Here is a 15,047-nt window from a genome sequence, read left to right on the forward strand (position 1 = left end):
GGTGTGGGCAGGCAAACAGGTTGTGTCAGAGAGGATGGACTCCTATGCCAGAGATAGCCTTGAGCCGCTCCCTATGGAGGAAGTTGCCACTTAAACTCAGAGGGATGTTAGATAGTAGAAAGAAAAGGAGGACTTGTGGCACCTTAGAGACTAACCAATTTATTTGAGCATAAGCTGTAGCTCACGAAAGCTTATGCTCAAATAAATTGGTTAGTCTCTAAGGTGCCACAAGTACTCCTTTTCTTTTTGTGAATACAGACTAACACGGCTGCTACTCTGAAACCTTAGATAGTAGAGAGTCTTAAACATGTGAGGGAAGGAGAGAGCCACCAGGGCCTGAATGGGGACTCCCAGGCAGCAAGGAGGTGGCATGGATATGCTTGAGAGGTAGGGGAAATTCCCATTATTGCCGGGAAGGAGGGAGGAATCTAGGTGGGTTCTCCCATGGGCTATTCTGCATAGGGCCCCAGAAATCCCAGGGCCAGTCCTGAGAGGAGGAAATATTGTGATAATCCTAGACAGGATCCCCTCTCCGCTCCTGAGTGACATTGAGAACATCTCCCTGAGGCAGAGTCAGTCCAGACAAGTCTCTTTATCTTCCCTGCTCTGGATTCTGTTGATTTTCTACCACTGGCTTCCCCCCTGGAGCTCGCCTATGGTATTGGGTGTGCGCATGCATGTCTCAGAAATCAAGCAGCTGGGATGGGAAATATGCACTTGCTTGTTTATTCTCTCCACTCTTCCTTGTACAGTGCATAACCCTGGAGCTGCTCCAAGGGAAACACCTCATCAGCCATGCAGCAAAGCTGGTTCTGGTCTCCGCCATCAGACATGTACCAGGGAGTAGCCTGGAGGATACACAGCGAGAGAGAACCAAAGACCAGAAGGGAGGGCGGCTTCAGAGGGTGCTACTACCACTCCAAACGGCAGTCGAGGGGAACAACTGCAAAGGATCCTGACGCTGGGGTAACTCTAGGTGAAAATGTCTCCAGGGGCCAGGCCCGGGTCGGGGAAGGAGAGCAGCCTGGAAGGAGTTAACAAGAAATCAAGCAGCTGGCGGGCTGTTGAGAAGCTTAGGACTTTCCTTCCCTGGTGTGACAGCTGAGAAGCTAATGAGGCATGGTGTGCATGGTACCAGGCCCCCAAAACACGCCAAGGCTTCCCTTCCTTTATTGTTTTCATTTATTATTTGTACAGCAGTCGCACCTGGGTGCCAGAGTCACAGACCAGGGCTCCAACTGGTTTGTACGGTACAATTCATGCCTTCTGCTCTGCTATACAACAGTAAAGGGTATCTCACATAGCACACATGACAACAGCAACAGTGACAAAGCATGCGTGTCTGCCAAAATCTGTGTCTCTGGCGCACAAACACACATGCCTGGATGTGCACTTGACGGAGTGACAAATGCCTCAGCCAAGCGGCGCGTCCTTCTCAGAGGCACACCACACACACACACACGCACAGAGTTTCTTATTCTTGATTAACAGCAGGAACAAAGCTCTTGCCAGGGAGGCATCTGCAGCCAGCTATAAGCGCGCAAGAGAGCTGAGCGTGAAGCTGGGGCCTGCGGTGAGCATCCTAGCCGCCGCGGGGAAGCGCCAGGATTCTGTCAGGCCGAAGGGCTCCTCCCCACGCCTCACAGCCCGTTCCTCAGAAGGGCGCAGAGGACGCTGGCTGTAAGCCCCGCTGCCAGGGCGGCGTAGCTGCTGCCCACGCTGCCCGCCCCGTTGCGGTTGCAGAGGTCGGTGCTGCAGCAGGAAACGTTCTGCTTTCCCACGGTGAAGTCCTGGTAGTTCGGCTGGCACGACGCAGCGCACTCCTTGTTGATGACATTGAAAAAGCCCACGACGTCTGGAAGGAAGACAAAATGGTTTCATTTTGGGCGGGGGGGGGGGGAGGGGGGCGTGGAAAGGGTCTTTGTGGGTTGCCTGTCACAGCCCCTGCCCACCACATCAATCCCTGTCCTGTGCATATACCAGAAGCACTCCTTCCCGTCAGGGTCACCCAGAAGGAGGTGGGGGCAAAAAGGGTAGCTTGCCCTGGGCCCCCTACCTGAGAGGCCCCTGAACCCGAGTGGCGGTGTGACCTGGTGCACGGCGTTACCCCACCCCTTGGCGCATATGAACCCAGCCGTCTCCTCTATTACGATGCAGGAGGCACTGGGCCAAATCTGTGCAAGTGACGCTGCGACCTGGTGCATGGTGCAGCACCACTTAGGTTTGGGGGCCCGCTGACAGAGGGGTGGCTGGGCCAAACCCGACTGGGTCGGCAACCCCCATGCACCAGGTTGCAATGCCTGGAGCGGGAAGCCAGGCTTAGCCCCCAGGACAGGAGCTGCTGCAGCAGGGTGTGTGGGGGGCAGGATCACACTCTCTTCCAGGCAGAGCGGACTATGGAACTTGGGGGCCTGGCCCAGGAGGGGAGCTGGGATGGAGTCGGGGCGCTCATCTCGCCTTGACGGAGGGGAAGACTGGGATTGAGGGGCCCCCTTGCTGGGAGAGGGAGCTGTGGCGGGTGCTGTTCAGTTAGCCCCTCCCCTCGCCCATGGACATAAACGGATCTTGAAGAGGGCGAGGCTAATTCTCTCCCAGGACAGAAACAGCCTGGAGGGCTGTTCTGTTTCCTTGTAGCCTGTCTTCCACTCTCACTTAAGGCCTGAAGGCCTCTAACTACAGGGGTGTGGCAGGAGCCCTGCTACAGGTCTCTCTATTCACAAGAGGCACAGGTGCTGGAACTAGGGGTGCGGGGGGGGGCTGCCGCACCCCCTGGCTTGACCCGGTTTCCATCATATCCAGGGCTCTCAGCACCCCCACAATACAAGTTGTTCCAGCATCTCTGACAAGAGGGGGCAGGGCTGGGAGACAGAGAGCAAGAGGGCTGGGGGGAGCCGAGCAGGGGGCTTGGGGAGCCGGCCTGGACTAGGGAGGGGAAGGGAAGCGGCAGCAGGGGGCTGAGGAGGGGTGCTAGCAGTGTGGAAATCACTTGATGTTGTGTTTCTTTTTTTTCTTTCATGTTTGAATTTAAAAAAAAATTAAAACATAGTAAAGGGTTTACACACATGCACACTGTTGGGGGGGGGGGGGGGGGAACCTGGATTTGTGCTGGAAATGGCCCAACTTGATCATACACATTATAAGGAGAGTGATCACTTTAGATAAGCTATTACCAGCAGGAGAGTGCATTGGGGGGAGAGAAAACCTTTTGTAGTGGTAAACACCCATTTTTTCATGCTTTGTGTGTATAAAAAGATCTTCTATACTTTCCACAGTATGCATCCGATGAAGTGAGCTGTAGCTCACGAAAGCTTATGCTCAAATAAATTGGTTAGTCTCTAAGGTGCCACAAGTACTCCTTTTCTTTTTTGCGAATACAGACTAACACGGCTGTTACTCTGAAACCTGTCATTTAGTCAAAAGTTTGGGAACCACTGCGCGAGGGATTCTAAAACGCGACCACGGCCAAGTCTCACTGAATTGAATCAGCCGAGGCAGTTCCAATGAAGTGAGCTGGCGCTCACGAAAGCTTACGCTCAAATACATTTGTTAGTCTCTAAGGTGCCACAAGTACTCCTTTTCTTTTTGCGAATACAACTGACCCGGCTGCTACTCTGAAACCGACCACTAGAAGGAGTCTCGGCAAAGGAGTGACAAAGAGAAGGGAAAGAACATAAAGCAGGTTGCATTTCTTGGGGGAACCAGCTTGTAAAAAAAATCCAGTTTAATTGAGCGTGTTTGCTTGACTTGTAGTATAACAAATCCTTTGCCTTTCTATAGCACACTTAGCCAAGGATTTCAAAACATTATTATTATAACTCCAGAGACCCCATACAGGGTTCAGGGCCCCACTGTAGCAGGCTTTGTACAATCACAGAGCCTGAGACAGTCCTGCGCCTCTGTTATAAACAAGTCTAGCCTCCCAACATCCCTGTGAGTGAGTTAATGGAGTATTGGTATCCCCATTTTACAGATGGGAGAGTGGAGTAATACAGGGGCTAAGCAATTTGCCCTGAGACACACAGGGGATCAAATTCAGAGCCGAACACTATAAGCTGGTGTAACAAATGTTTTCTTGGCCCTTCAGTGTGTATGTTACAGCAGCTCAGACTTCCTTACACATAGGCGCATTAGTGAAAGTAGGGCTAAGCTCTCTGATGGGAGAGAGCTCTCCTGTCGGTTAATGACTCCACCCCGCGCAAGAGGCGGTAGCTATGTTGGCGTGAGAAGCTCTCATGCCGACACAGCTCTGCTTACATCGCTCAGGGATGTGGATTATTTACACCCCTGAACGACATACATTATACCAAAGTAAGTTCTAGGGTAGACCAGGTGACAGTGTAGACATTACCTTCACCGACAAGATGAATTCGTCTGTCACTGTAGTTAATCTACCTCCTGAGAGGTGGTGGCTAGGTTGATGGAAGGATTGTTCCATCGGCCTAGTGCTCCCTGCACCAGGGCTTAGGTTGGTATAGCTACGTCTCCCAGAGGCACTGGACCACGTTTTATAGTGGGGGTGCTGAAAGCCAGCTAACGAAACTGTAAACCATATTTCAGAGTAGCAGCCGTGTTAGTCTGTATTCGCAAAAAGAAAAGGAGGACTTGTGGCACCTTAGAGACTAACAAACTTATTTGAGCGTAAGCTTTCGTGAGCTAATAAATTGGTTAGTCTCTAAGGTGCCACAAGTCCTCCTTTTCTTTTTGTAAACCATGTGTCTTCAAAAGTAATGTGGAAAAGCGCAATTCCTGCTCACAGCACACGGATGCAGCGCAGCTCCGGCAGTCTCAAGAATCACAAAATGATGCTAGCGTCCTTCAGACAGCACCAGCAGACTTTTCACAGTGACACCTGGGGATGACTTTTCACAGGATGACACCTGCCGCACCCCTAATTCCCACGCCTATGCTCAGAGGCCTGGTGTTTTCACGCCCTCGAGAGCTGTAGCTAGGCTGATGTAAGCTCCCACTGTAGACCAGCTCTAAGTTAATTCCTCACTACCAAATCTGGCCTGGTGAGTTAATGGAAGAGCCAGCAATACAGAACTTATAACTCCTGGCTCCCGGTGTCCCTGTTCTAACCACTGAACCATACAGCCTTTCTGTCTAACCCAGGGAAGTTTTGTGTGAAAGAAAGAGTTAACAGAGGATATTAGTATTACTCCAACGGTAATTTCTAAAGCTAGAATTGCTTTCAGTGTCCCTGGGCTTCCTTCACATTGACATCAATGGAGCAGTGCTGATTTACACCAGCTGAGGATCTGGCCCAGAGACTTCCAGACAGGCAGAGATGGGTACACCCTAATGGGTTGGGTTTTACAATATAAATATAACACCCTCCCTCTTCTTCTGGGCACTGGGGAATTCTGCAGAGGCTCCTGCGGGAAAGCAGTGTACGCCAGAAGCACTAAGCATCAGTCTTAGCCTTCTGCCTTTCCTGAATAAAGTGAAAGTCAAGCTGAAGGCCTTTTGCCCCCGCTCAGTCCCAGTCAGCATGTCTCCTCCTGTAGCACACCGTGCCGTTAAGAGACCCGGCAGTGGCACCCAGATAGGGATCTCTGAAAGGCTGCAATGGAAGGGGATCTGTTCACACATCCTAGACGGATGTCTCTGTGTTAGCCCCTTCGGCATCTGACACCAAACTGGGACTTTGCCTTACTGATCACATCCGTCTTGCATGCTTGAGAGTCGTTGCCACACAGCTTCTGCGTCTGACAGTTGGAGTTGCTGAGCTGCATCTTGCACGTGTAACATTTCAAAGAACCACCTGCAGGAGAGGAAGAGGGTTAGAAGGGAATGCAATACAGGGAGTCTCATGCACACTACCAAACAGGGCAATTGCAATGTAAACCGTGGCTTAAAAGACCCTCCTTCCATCTTTACCGTGGGTCACACCCCAGAGAGTCATGTGTAGGAAGGGGAGGGAGATAGGCAATTTTTGGAGGGCTTGGGGCATGTTCCCTCTAAATAGTTTCAAGAATAAGGACTATCAAGGAGAGAACAGTTTATTAATGATGATGATGATTATTGGTAAATGAGAACATGGACCATTTCTTCCAAAATGTTTGATAACACCAAGCACCATGGTGTTCCGCTCCTGATTGGAGCCCCCGGGAGCTTTGGCAGTAAATAACAATCGGACATCAATGTTAAATTAACCAGGATGGATGGAGGGAGGCCTAAAAGGTGTGGATTGATCTAATGTTGTGACTTGTGACACCGGCTTTCTGGCAACCCCCTCGAGCACAGAGTCTATGCACACCCTTTATCTCCCTCTGGAAATGAATCCCAGTGGGTAGAGTGGTCCTGGGTGAATTTAAAGGGTTCATACACCCTGGCGTGCGTGAAGGCCCTAGGGGAGCGTGACGCAATACCGTACATTTCCACAGCACCGTGAAGTGCACTGAACAAAGGCAATGACGCAAGTGCAGACAATCGCAGTTTAAAGCCCAGATCCTCAGTAGTGCTTCGGTACCTATCGATACCAATCCACTTGCATTGTCCCTGGATGTTCAGCACTCACTGGCTGGAATCGCTTACCTACCTCCCAGAAGTGTTGGGAGGAGATGTGCCTGTCTGGGCAGGGCTTTTGAAAACGTCATGCACTATACTGGGGCTAAGCATTATTATTCTGATTCTCCCAGCACCACCTGAGGCGTGTCTTGCTCTCATGCAGCTGAAATGTCCAACAGCACCCCAGGTGTGTTCGACATGAGGACTTTCAATTAACGTACCTGCTTTACCCTCTATGGGGAGCGAGAAGGCTGGAGCTTCCACCTTACTGGGGCCGGCCATATCCCTCCACCGTTTGTTAAACTTTTGAATAATCTTTTTGAGCATTGGTAGCCCATCTCACTGACTGACTGGCAACGTCCCGCCCCTTATACACCCGTGAGGGCGTGGTGACAACAGTCTAGGAGGTTCGGGGAAAGTCTGGAAGGTTCCACAAGATTTTACAAAGGTCCAGAACATTCTAGGAGGTTAGTGAAAAATGAAGCCACATACGAAATACCTGAAACATTTTACTTCAAACATTCTATTTTCCCCTTTGTCGCTAACAACAAAAACAGGCCCCCCGAGCCTGGAGCCCCCTGAGCCCAGCACCCCAGGTGGTCGCCTGCCCCTCAGTCTGGCCCTGCTTAAGTTCATTTGCACAAATTCTTGTGGGTTTAGCTCACTGCCCCCATCTTGATCTAGCTCAGGCACTTATCTGGCCCCCACTAGCACAGGATCTGAGCACCTCATCACCTTTGATACACTTACCCTGACAGCACCCCATTATCTCCCTTTTACAGATGGGGAGCAGAGGCACACAGAGGCCAAGTGATGTGCTCCAGGATGCCTGTAGCAGAGCAAAAAATTGAACCCAGGTCTAGCACCTTCACCACCAGACCATCTTTCCTTTCCGAGTGCAGAATTATGCGGCTTGCCCTCCCAATCTTGGCTTTGATTCACCAGCACAACCACCAGTGGAGGGGAATCCCAGTGACATAAAGTTCTTCCTGCTCCCAGGCAAGGCTGGCTAGCACGGGCATACCAAGGGTGCCTGGGGAGATACACTGATTCAGCCAGCTCCTTTGGTGGGATTCCCATGTGTCCTTCCCTGGAGGGTCCATACCCCTTTGGGTGCAGCTGTCCCCATGGGATCTGAGATGGGAATTCATTCCCCCTCCCTGCCCATGCCAAGTGGGTTTCTCAAGCTGCATAACCTGTAATGGTTCTTCTGTGTGTGTGTGTGTGGTGGGAAGGGTGTCAATTATACCCAGGACTAAGGAGATGACCTGCAGATAAAATGAATCCAGGAAGCCGATCTAATCTCATGCCAACTTTACACTGGTCCCCTTGGTTCACAGGCTCGGATCAATGGGATCAGAGTTCCCAGATCTAGGCCGACATCCAGGCCTGACATTGTACAGTGTAGAGTGGGTGCCTTCGGCAGGGTTCGTGGGATGATGATGATTATTAATAACAACGTGGCCAGAGCGCAGTCTGGCTCCTGTCTGGATCAGAGCACCAGTGCGCTAGCAGCTGTATAAACCAGTAAACCAAAGACGGCCCCAGCGTGTGCAGACTCCCATGTCTCTCCCAGCAATAACTCAGGCTCCAGAGCGCAGAGCTGTAGACGCTATTGAAGGAATTGCACGCGCTCTGTTAGACTGCCCAGTTCATCACCGAGAATGGCAGGATGGTTCCCAGTGAGCATTTTCTCGTGTATTATCCCAAACGCTTATAAAAGACCCAAATAATTTGCCTAACGCCCATTTCCTTGGGAGGCTGTTCCACAGCCCAGGAAGACTGGCAGGATGCTTTTTGCAGCTCTTCAGCCTAAATTTTCCCTTTCTTATTCCATCTCAGTATTCTTAGCCATACCCTCTTGTGCCATCTGAAACCATTCCTCTCCCACCCATCTCTGTAGGCACGTCACCTGCCCCCTTTGGTTATGACTTAGAGAATATAGACGGTCTAGTTTTTCCTCCACATTCATTCTGTTTCTCTTCTCTAAACTCCCTCCGTCAATAAGCCTCCGAGGCATCTCACTGGTTTCCAAAGTAACCCCCCTCCAAGCAATAAGAAAACCTGCCAGTAAACGAAAACCTCCTGTTGTATGAGGCAGGGGAAAGGCATAAAAAGAAAGATTAGAAAGGTATTGGGGGATTCAGATACCAGCGTAATGGGGGGAGTGTGGATAGATAGATAGACAGGGGTGGCCGGTTTGTAGAAATTTTGGTGGTGCCCAGAACCCCCCCCCAACTCCGCCCCGCACCTGCCTAAGGCTCTGGGAGGGAGTTTGGGTGGGGGAAGGAGGTCTGGGGTGCAGGCCCCGGCCTGGGGCAGAGAATTGGGGTTCAGGAAGGGTGCAGGGTGCAGGCTCTTGGAGGGAGTTTGGGGGCAGGAGAGGGTGTGTGGAAAGGGGGTGGGGGTGCAGGCTCTGGGTCGGAGTTTGGGTGCGGGCTCCAGGCTGGGGCAGGGGGTGGGTGTGCAGGAGTGGGGGAGGGGTATAGGCTCTGGGAAGGAGTTTGGGATGGGAGGGGGTGCAGTGGTGAGGGTTCTTGGGTGTGGCTGGGGATGAGGGGTTCATGATGCAGGAGGGGGCTCAGGGCTGGGGCAGAGGGTTAGGGTGCAGGGGGATGAGGGCTCTGGCTGGGGCAGAGGGGTTTGGGAGGGGCTCAGGCCTGGGGCAGAGGGTAGGGGTACGGGGGGGGTGAGGGCTCTGGCTGGGGATGAGGGGTTTGGGGTGTTGGAGAGGCTCAGGGCTGGGGCAGAGGGTTGGGGTGTGGGGGGTGAGGGCTCTGGTTGGGGGGGTGGGCTCTGGGGTGGGGCAGGGCTGGGGATGAGTTTGGGGTGCAGGCAGGCTGCACCGGGGCTGGGGCCAGAGAGGAGGACTCCCCCCAGCCCTCTCCCTGCCAGCAGCAGCAAGCTCCGGGAGAGGGAACCCCTCCTTCCCTCCTTCCTCCCCCAGCATGGGGCAGGAGTGGTGACTGTGGGCGGGGGGGGGGTCCCCCTCTGCTGATGGAGGGTCCCGCCTGAAAAGGGAAGGGTCTGAGGAGGAAGGGCAGGGTCAGCCTGCCCTGCCACTGGCGGTGGGGGACGCTAGGACCCTGTGGTGGCAGTTGATGCCAAGCAGAGTGAGCGTGAAGCTGCAGGGGAGAGGCAGGGACGCTCCAGGACAGGGGGAGGTGCACGAGGGCAGCAAGTGGGAGCTGGGGGACACTCGGGGGCGATGTGGGGGGGTGGCAGGTGGGGCCGGGGGAGAGACCCGGCCCCGAACATTGGTGGAGCCAGGCCCCCAGGCCTTGAAGATTGCTGGAGCCCATACAACTCACCGCCCCAGTAGATAGATAGTTTCTAGAAATGAGCACTCATTTCAAATCCCAAGCACATAAACTCTCATCAGGAATGCAGAAGACCATCTTTATCCTTATATGGACCAGTCTGCTGTCCATAAGAACGGCCACACTGGGTCAGACCAATGGTCCATCTAGCCCAGTATCCTGTCTTCTGACAGTGGCCAGTGCTGGGTGCTTCAGAGGGAATGACCAGAACAGGTAACCATCAAGTGATCAACCATCAAGTGGTCCAGGGGAATGCCAATACACTATATTTGGAGCTGGAGCCAGTGACTTCAGAAGTTCTTTCTTTGCTGCAAACGCACTGTAAGGATCTCTCCAGCCACTCCCAGAGCCGTTTATCTTGGTGGTAAGGAGATGGGATGGTGTACGGAGGAATCTCCTGGATGTCTTACCTGGCTCTGTGCACAGGACGGCAGCCAGCAGGATGACCAGAAAAGCCTTCATCTTTGGAGGATGAGCCAAGCACGGAGAATACGGGACACCTCCTCCTGGGGTGCTTTATAGCCCGTTTCAGTTATCTCATCAATCGCAGGGGGCTGGGAGGTGTCACTGCTAAATCGCTCATTTCGGGACCAGCTGGTTCTGTGAGTCATGGCACTGATATTTGTGATGAATGCCCCTCCTCTGTTGACCTGTCCCCGTCATCTGTGCTCTCAGATACTTCCCTCCCCATCACTGCTCATTTCCTCATTGTCCAGCGTGCTTGGGAGAATGGTTCACATCTCAGTGGAGAAAAACAAAGCACCTAAAATCAAGGATGGCCTTCTCTTTGTGACCCTTCCCTGGGTTGGGGAGATTTTTGCTGCTCAGGTGTGACTAATCTTCTGTGAGTGCTACACCCATCGTAACCAGGGGCACCAGCTTTAAATTAAACACAGGCTCATTCTTTAACGAATTTTCCAGGTGTCTCCACAGTAGCTCAGAGTCACGCCTCTCTAAGCCCAAGTGCATGATGTAAGCTGTTTCTCAGGCTCCTTGCGGAGCATTGGAGGGGAATGAAATTTCATTCACGTTTCCTAAAGGGCAATTCCCAAAGTCTCTAGTTTTGCCACATGTGGCCGATGCCCAGTCTCAGAGAATAGGCAACCTCCGTGTATGGCAGCAAGGCGGTTCCCATTGGGAAGAAAGACAGGAGAACTTCTAGGCCCCTGAATACTAAACGGAGGACTCTGCTGAGAGGAGGATATGGTTCTCAGGACACTCAGCCAATTAAACCCCCAACCTCACAGCAGCCAACAGGAAGGAAGGATAAAATCCCTGCTGTTGAAGGAGAGGGGAAGGGAGGGTAGAGACCCCGTCTGAGCAGCCCGAAAGGGGAAAGATCTGAAGAAGGGAGGTCTGTTCTGAAGTCACAATGGCAGACCGATCTCTGAGCCTCCTAGCACACTGCGCTTGCTCCGTCTGTGTCCCGGGCACATCGCTGTGCATTTGGGTTCCTTGCCTGTTAGCCAGGACGGAGAGCTTGCGTATTAACTCAAATATCCAAGCGAGATCCGCAACGCAGAATCAGAGAGACGCTGGAGGAGGACAGGATGTGTAGGAGCCCCTGACCTCGCACGGATCAGGGGCTGGTTAGAGGGTGGAGATGGTTGTAAGTGCACCTCCTTGTGGCTAGGTCTGAGCATTAGCTCTCACCCCATCTGGCGCCCTGCTGTGCCCCCCGCCTCTTGCTCATGACCCAGGGTGTGCCCTCTTCATGACTCAGCCCTCTGGCCAGGTCACTATATACTCCTCTCCTTCCTGGGTTACAAAGTCCCACCAGACAAGCTGTCCAGATGCCATCTCAGGCTGTCTTCTCTTCCAAGTCTAGGTCCTGTGCCACTTTCCCAGTGGCTGGGAGGGGAAGCTGGGCCCCGCTGCAACTCCGGGTTCCAGCCCAGGGACCCTCTGACTAGCAATCCAGGTCTGCTCCGTCTCAGAGCCTGTTGCTGTTTCCCTGGGTTCCTTCCTACCCCTCCTCTCTATTGCCTTTCTCTGGGTTTAGCCACTGTAGATCCCTCTGCTCCCCAGGGCTTACTGTCCCACTGTGTCTCCTCCTCCCCCTATCCAAGTCCCTTTCCCTCTAGGCAGTGATTGCAGACCTTCTCCCCGCAGGCCCCCTCCTGCTCTCAGTTCCTGGCTTATTTGCCTATCCCAGCTCCTCCCCGAGCGGGGATTCCTCTGCCATTAGGCCCTGTCAGTCCCTGCTTGGCTTCCAGGTGCAGCATCTGAGGTTAACTGGCCCCTCCTGGCCCACATTAACCTGCTCAGGGCTTGTGTGGGTGAACACCCCATCCCGGGAGGACAGGTTGTCATCAGGGACAGGTTGTGCGAGAGGAGATGCACAAACACCAGCCCGGGGTCTGGATCCTTTTTGCTCTGCGTAAGGAGGACACCATAGAAAGTGAGACTCACACTCATGTGTCACAGGCAGGAGCTGAGTCCAGGAGGGATGGACCAGGACATCATCATCAGGAGTGAGACTAAGAGGGTCCATAGGAAGGGACGTTTGCGGGTACTGGGGGAGACACGAGCAAGCTGTCAGGAACGGACAGGATCAATTCTCACTTGATACCCAGAACAGGCTTTAATTGTCCTCAATGCTCTAGCTGGAGCTCTCTCTACAGTCACAGATATAGCCACCGCATAACCAAGGGACTGATCATCAGCAACCAAGGCGCCCCCAGGAGAGGGAAGAAGGGACACGTGGGGGGGCACCGTGGAATCTTTTAGAAGGGCCCCAAAGAAAGGGATTAAACATCCCCTACAATCCCAGGACCTGGTGCAACCATAGACACTTACTGGGGTCACTTACACCTGGTTAAAGAGCCCTTTCCCTCTCCTAAGCTCCTCCAGCAGTGAAGTCCCATGTCTGAGTTTGTGCTGTCACACAGCCTCATCAATACAGCATCATGGGCCCTCAGTTCGTTATGCTGAGCCGCCCAGTGATTTTGATGGGCATTTCTCTGTGGATGGCAAAATATGGCCTGATACCTTCCTGGGGGGAAGCAGGGCCATGAGAGAGGAAGCCCTTATTTAACACTAGAAATGAGCAACAGTATTAGGAATAAATATACCAGAAGGATGGCTGGGAAATAATTTAAATCTGTGGCTGTATTCCCTGAAAACACAGGCTTCCTTCAAGCAGCCAAGGACTTTTCTTGCCAGTTTAGGACCCTATCAATCAATTTAGTACCCTATCAATCATTCCAGTACGCGGGTGAAACCAGAGAGAGTCTTTTCCCCAGGCCCTTGAATAGGCGCATGGAAAAAGGGAGAGCAAGATCCCAGAACCAACATCTGGAGGAGGCCGCCGGGGCGCGCTGAGCCCAGTTTTGCTGCTTTTGGTACAGTTAATGAGCAGTCAGGGTGCGGGACTCTGGTCCTCAGAGGGAGGAGGTGGAACCAGTTTTCTGTCAGGAGTTTCTCTGCTGGGTCACCCCTGAGCAGAGCCATGCTTTTGGGTGATGTCCCACGGGCAGAGAGGTCTAGCAGCCAGAACACTGAGCTGGAACTCAAGAGAGAGCTGGCTTCAGTTCATGGGTCTGCCACAGACCATCTGTTTGACCTGGGCCAAAAAGCTACCTCTACCCTCTGGTCCCCGCCTGTAGAAGTGGGTGATGGGAAGGGCCTCTGACATCATGGAGAGGAGAGCCACATAAATACCTCCATAGACACTAGATGGGTCTCTTGCTTGTTTGTATCCTCAGGCTCTTGGTGAAACTTGATTGTTGAATGACGTTCTCAATGCACTCAGAGCACAGCTAGGCTTTCTACCCGGGTGTGTCCTGTGGTTGGTCTCTACCCAGAGGGTAGATTAAGTTCTCACAGTTGGATTCACACCAGGTCCTCATCCAATTCAGGGTTCCTAAGAACACACTTTCCTCTATTGTAGGTGAAGGTTAGTTCATTCAGATTCCAACTTGCAGGTTGCATGTTTGCTTTAGCGAGTTGATCGGACAGGTTTTTCCACTCCTTGTGCCATTTGCAGGGTGGGTTTTTTTATTGAGATCAGTGTGAAAGGAAACAGATCGGCTTCCAAATTCAATTTCCTGCAGTTTCTTGCTTTCTTTAGGGCTAATGTCTCTATCTTCAAAACACAGCTCTTTCACAATATATAGCATGGGGTGGGGGGAGATTCTTTGAGGGTTTTACTTTCAGGATGCCACGAGCTTTTTCGAATGAAAGAAAAAGGGTGTTGGAGCTTGTACCGAGCTTAGCGCGTGATCAGTAATTTCTGGATTGATGGCATAAAGTCAGCTGGTGTAGATCCATTGAAGTCAAAGGAAAAGCATTCCCACCTCCTGCATGACAGCTGGGTGGAGGGGAGCGTATGCTCGGCCAAAAGCAGCTTCTGACAATGCTGTTTCCATGTATGGGGATGGGAGTTCATCTGCTGTGTAAGCCAAGAGCTTGGATGGTGGGGCCATAGTACCCATCTACTCGGGGGCACCACAGCCAGGTTTCAGAATCCCGACAGGGCATCTTGGGATTGTCCTACGGAGAGACCAAAACAGAACGCCCAGAATTCAAAGGGAGGTGGGCATCTCAGCCATATGCATCCTAGCTGATCCAGTAAACAGACCTATACTGTACGTGTCGCAAATTGTACCGCTGGAGACAATTCAGAGAAGAAGGAGGATGGTCCAGTGGTTAAGGACTTTGTCTAGGACGTGAAGACCTACAGTCAGTTCCCTGCTCTGCCACAGAATTTCTGTGTGACCTTGGGCAAATCACTCAGCCTCGATCTGTGCCTCAGTTTCCCATCTGTGCACTATGGAGAGTAATGCCCTACCTCAAGGAGAGGTTTTACCCTGAAAAGGAAGCAGTGCCAGAGATTCTAGGGATTTCGCTATTGATTTTACATGGAAGGTGCTCAGATACAGCAGTGACAGGTGGTAGGATAAAACAGAAAGCTAGAAACATAGACAGATAATAGTTCCCTATTTCACGGGGGTAGGTTGTGGTTCCCAGATACCACGATGATGGGCTCTATAGAAAGCACCTCAACACAATATATCTCCTATGTCCACCCCCTTGTTTGATCCAAGACTCCAACCCCAATATTCCAAAAAGTCTCCCATGCCCCACAGGAGGTAGAACCATCTCCCCCATACCCCACAGGGGGTAGAACCACCTCCCCTATAATTAGGGTCCTACCAAATTCAAGGTCCATTTTGGTCAATTTAACAGGTCATAGGATTTTTAAAATTGTAAATT

General features: G+C 52.3%; 1 protein-coding gene across 1 annotated transcript; it reads right to left on the bottom strand.

Moving 5' to 3' along the window:
- Window positions 1–1,640: 1,640 nt before the first annotated feature.
- Window positions 1,641–10,292, bottom strand: PSCA (prostate stem cell antigen). Its single transcript, XM_077808821.1, has 3 exons — window positions 10,241–10,292; window positions 5,657–5,764; window positions 1,641–1,855 (listed from the first exon to the last, which is right to left on the bottom strand). The coding sequence occupies exons 1-3, from the start codon at window positions 10,290–10,292 to the stop codon at window positions 1,641–1,643; spliced, it is 375 nt and encodes a 124-aa protein (XP_077664947.1).
- Window positions 10,293–15,047: the final 4,755 nt, after the last annotated feature.

The sequence above is a fragment of the Eretmochelys imbricata genome, chromosome 2 (assembly GCF_965152235.1).
Source record: "Eretmochelys imbricata isolate rEreImb1 chromosome 2, rEreImb1.hap1, whole genome shotgun sequence".
Classification (NCBI taxonomy): domain Eukaryota; kingdom Metazoa; phylum Chordata; order Testudines; family Cheloniidae; genus Eretmochelys; species Eretmochelys imbricata.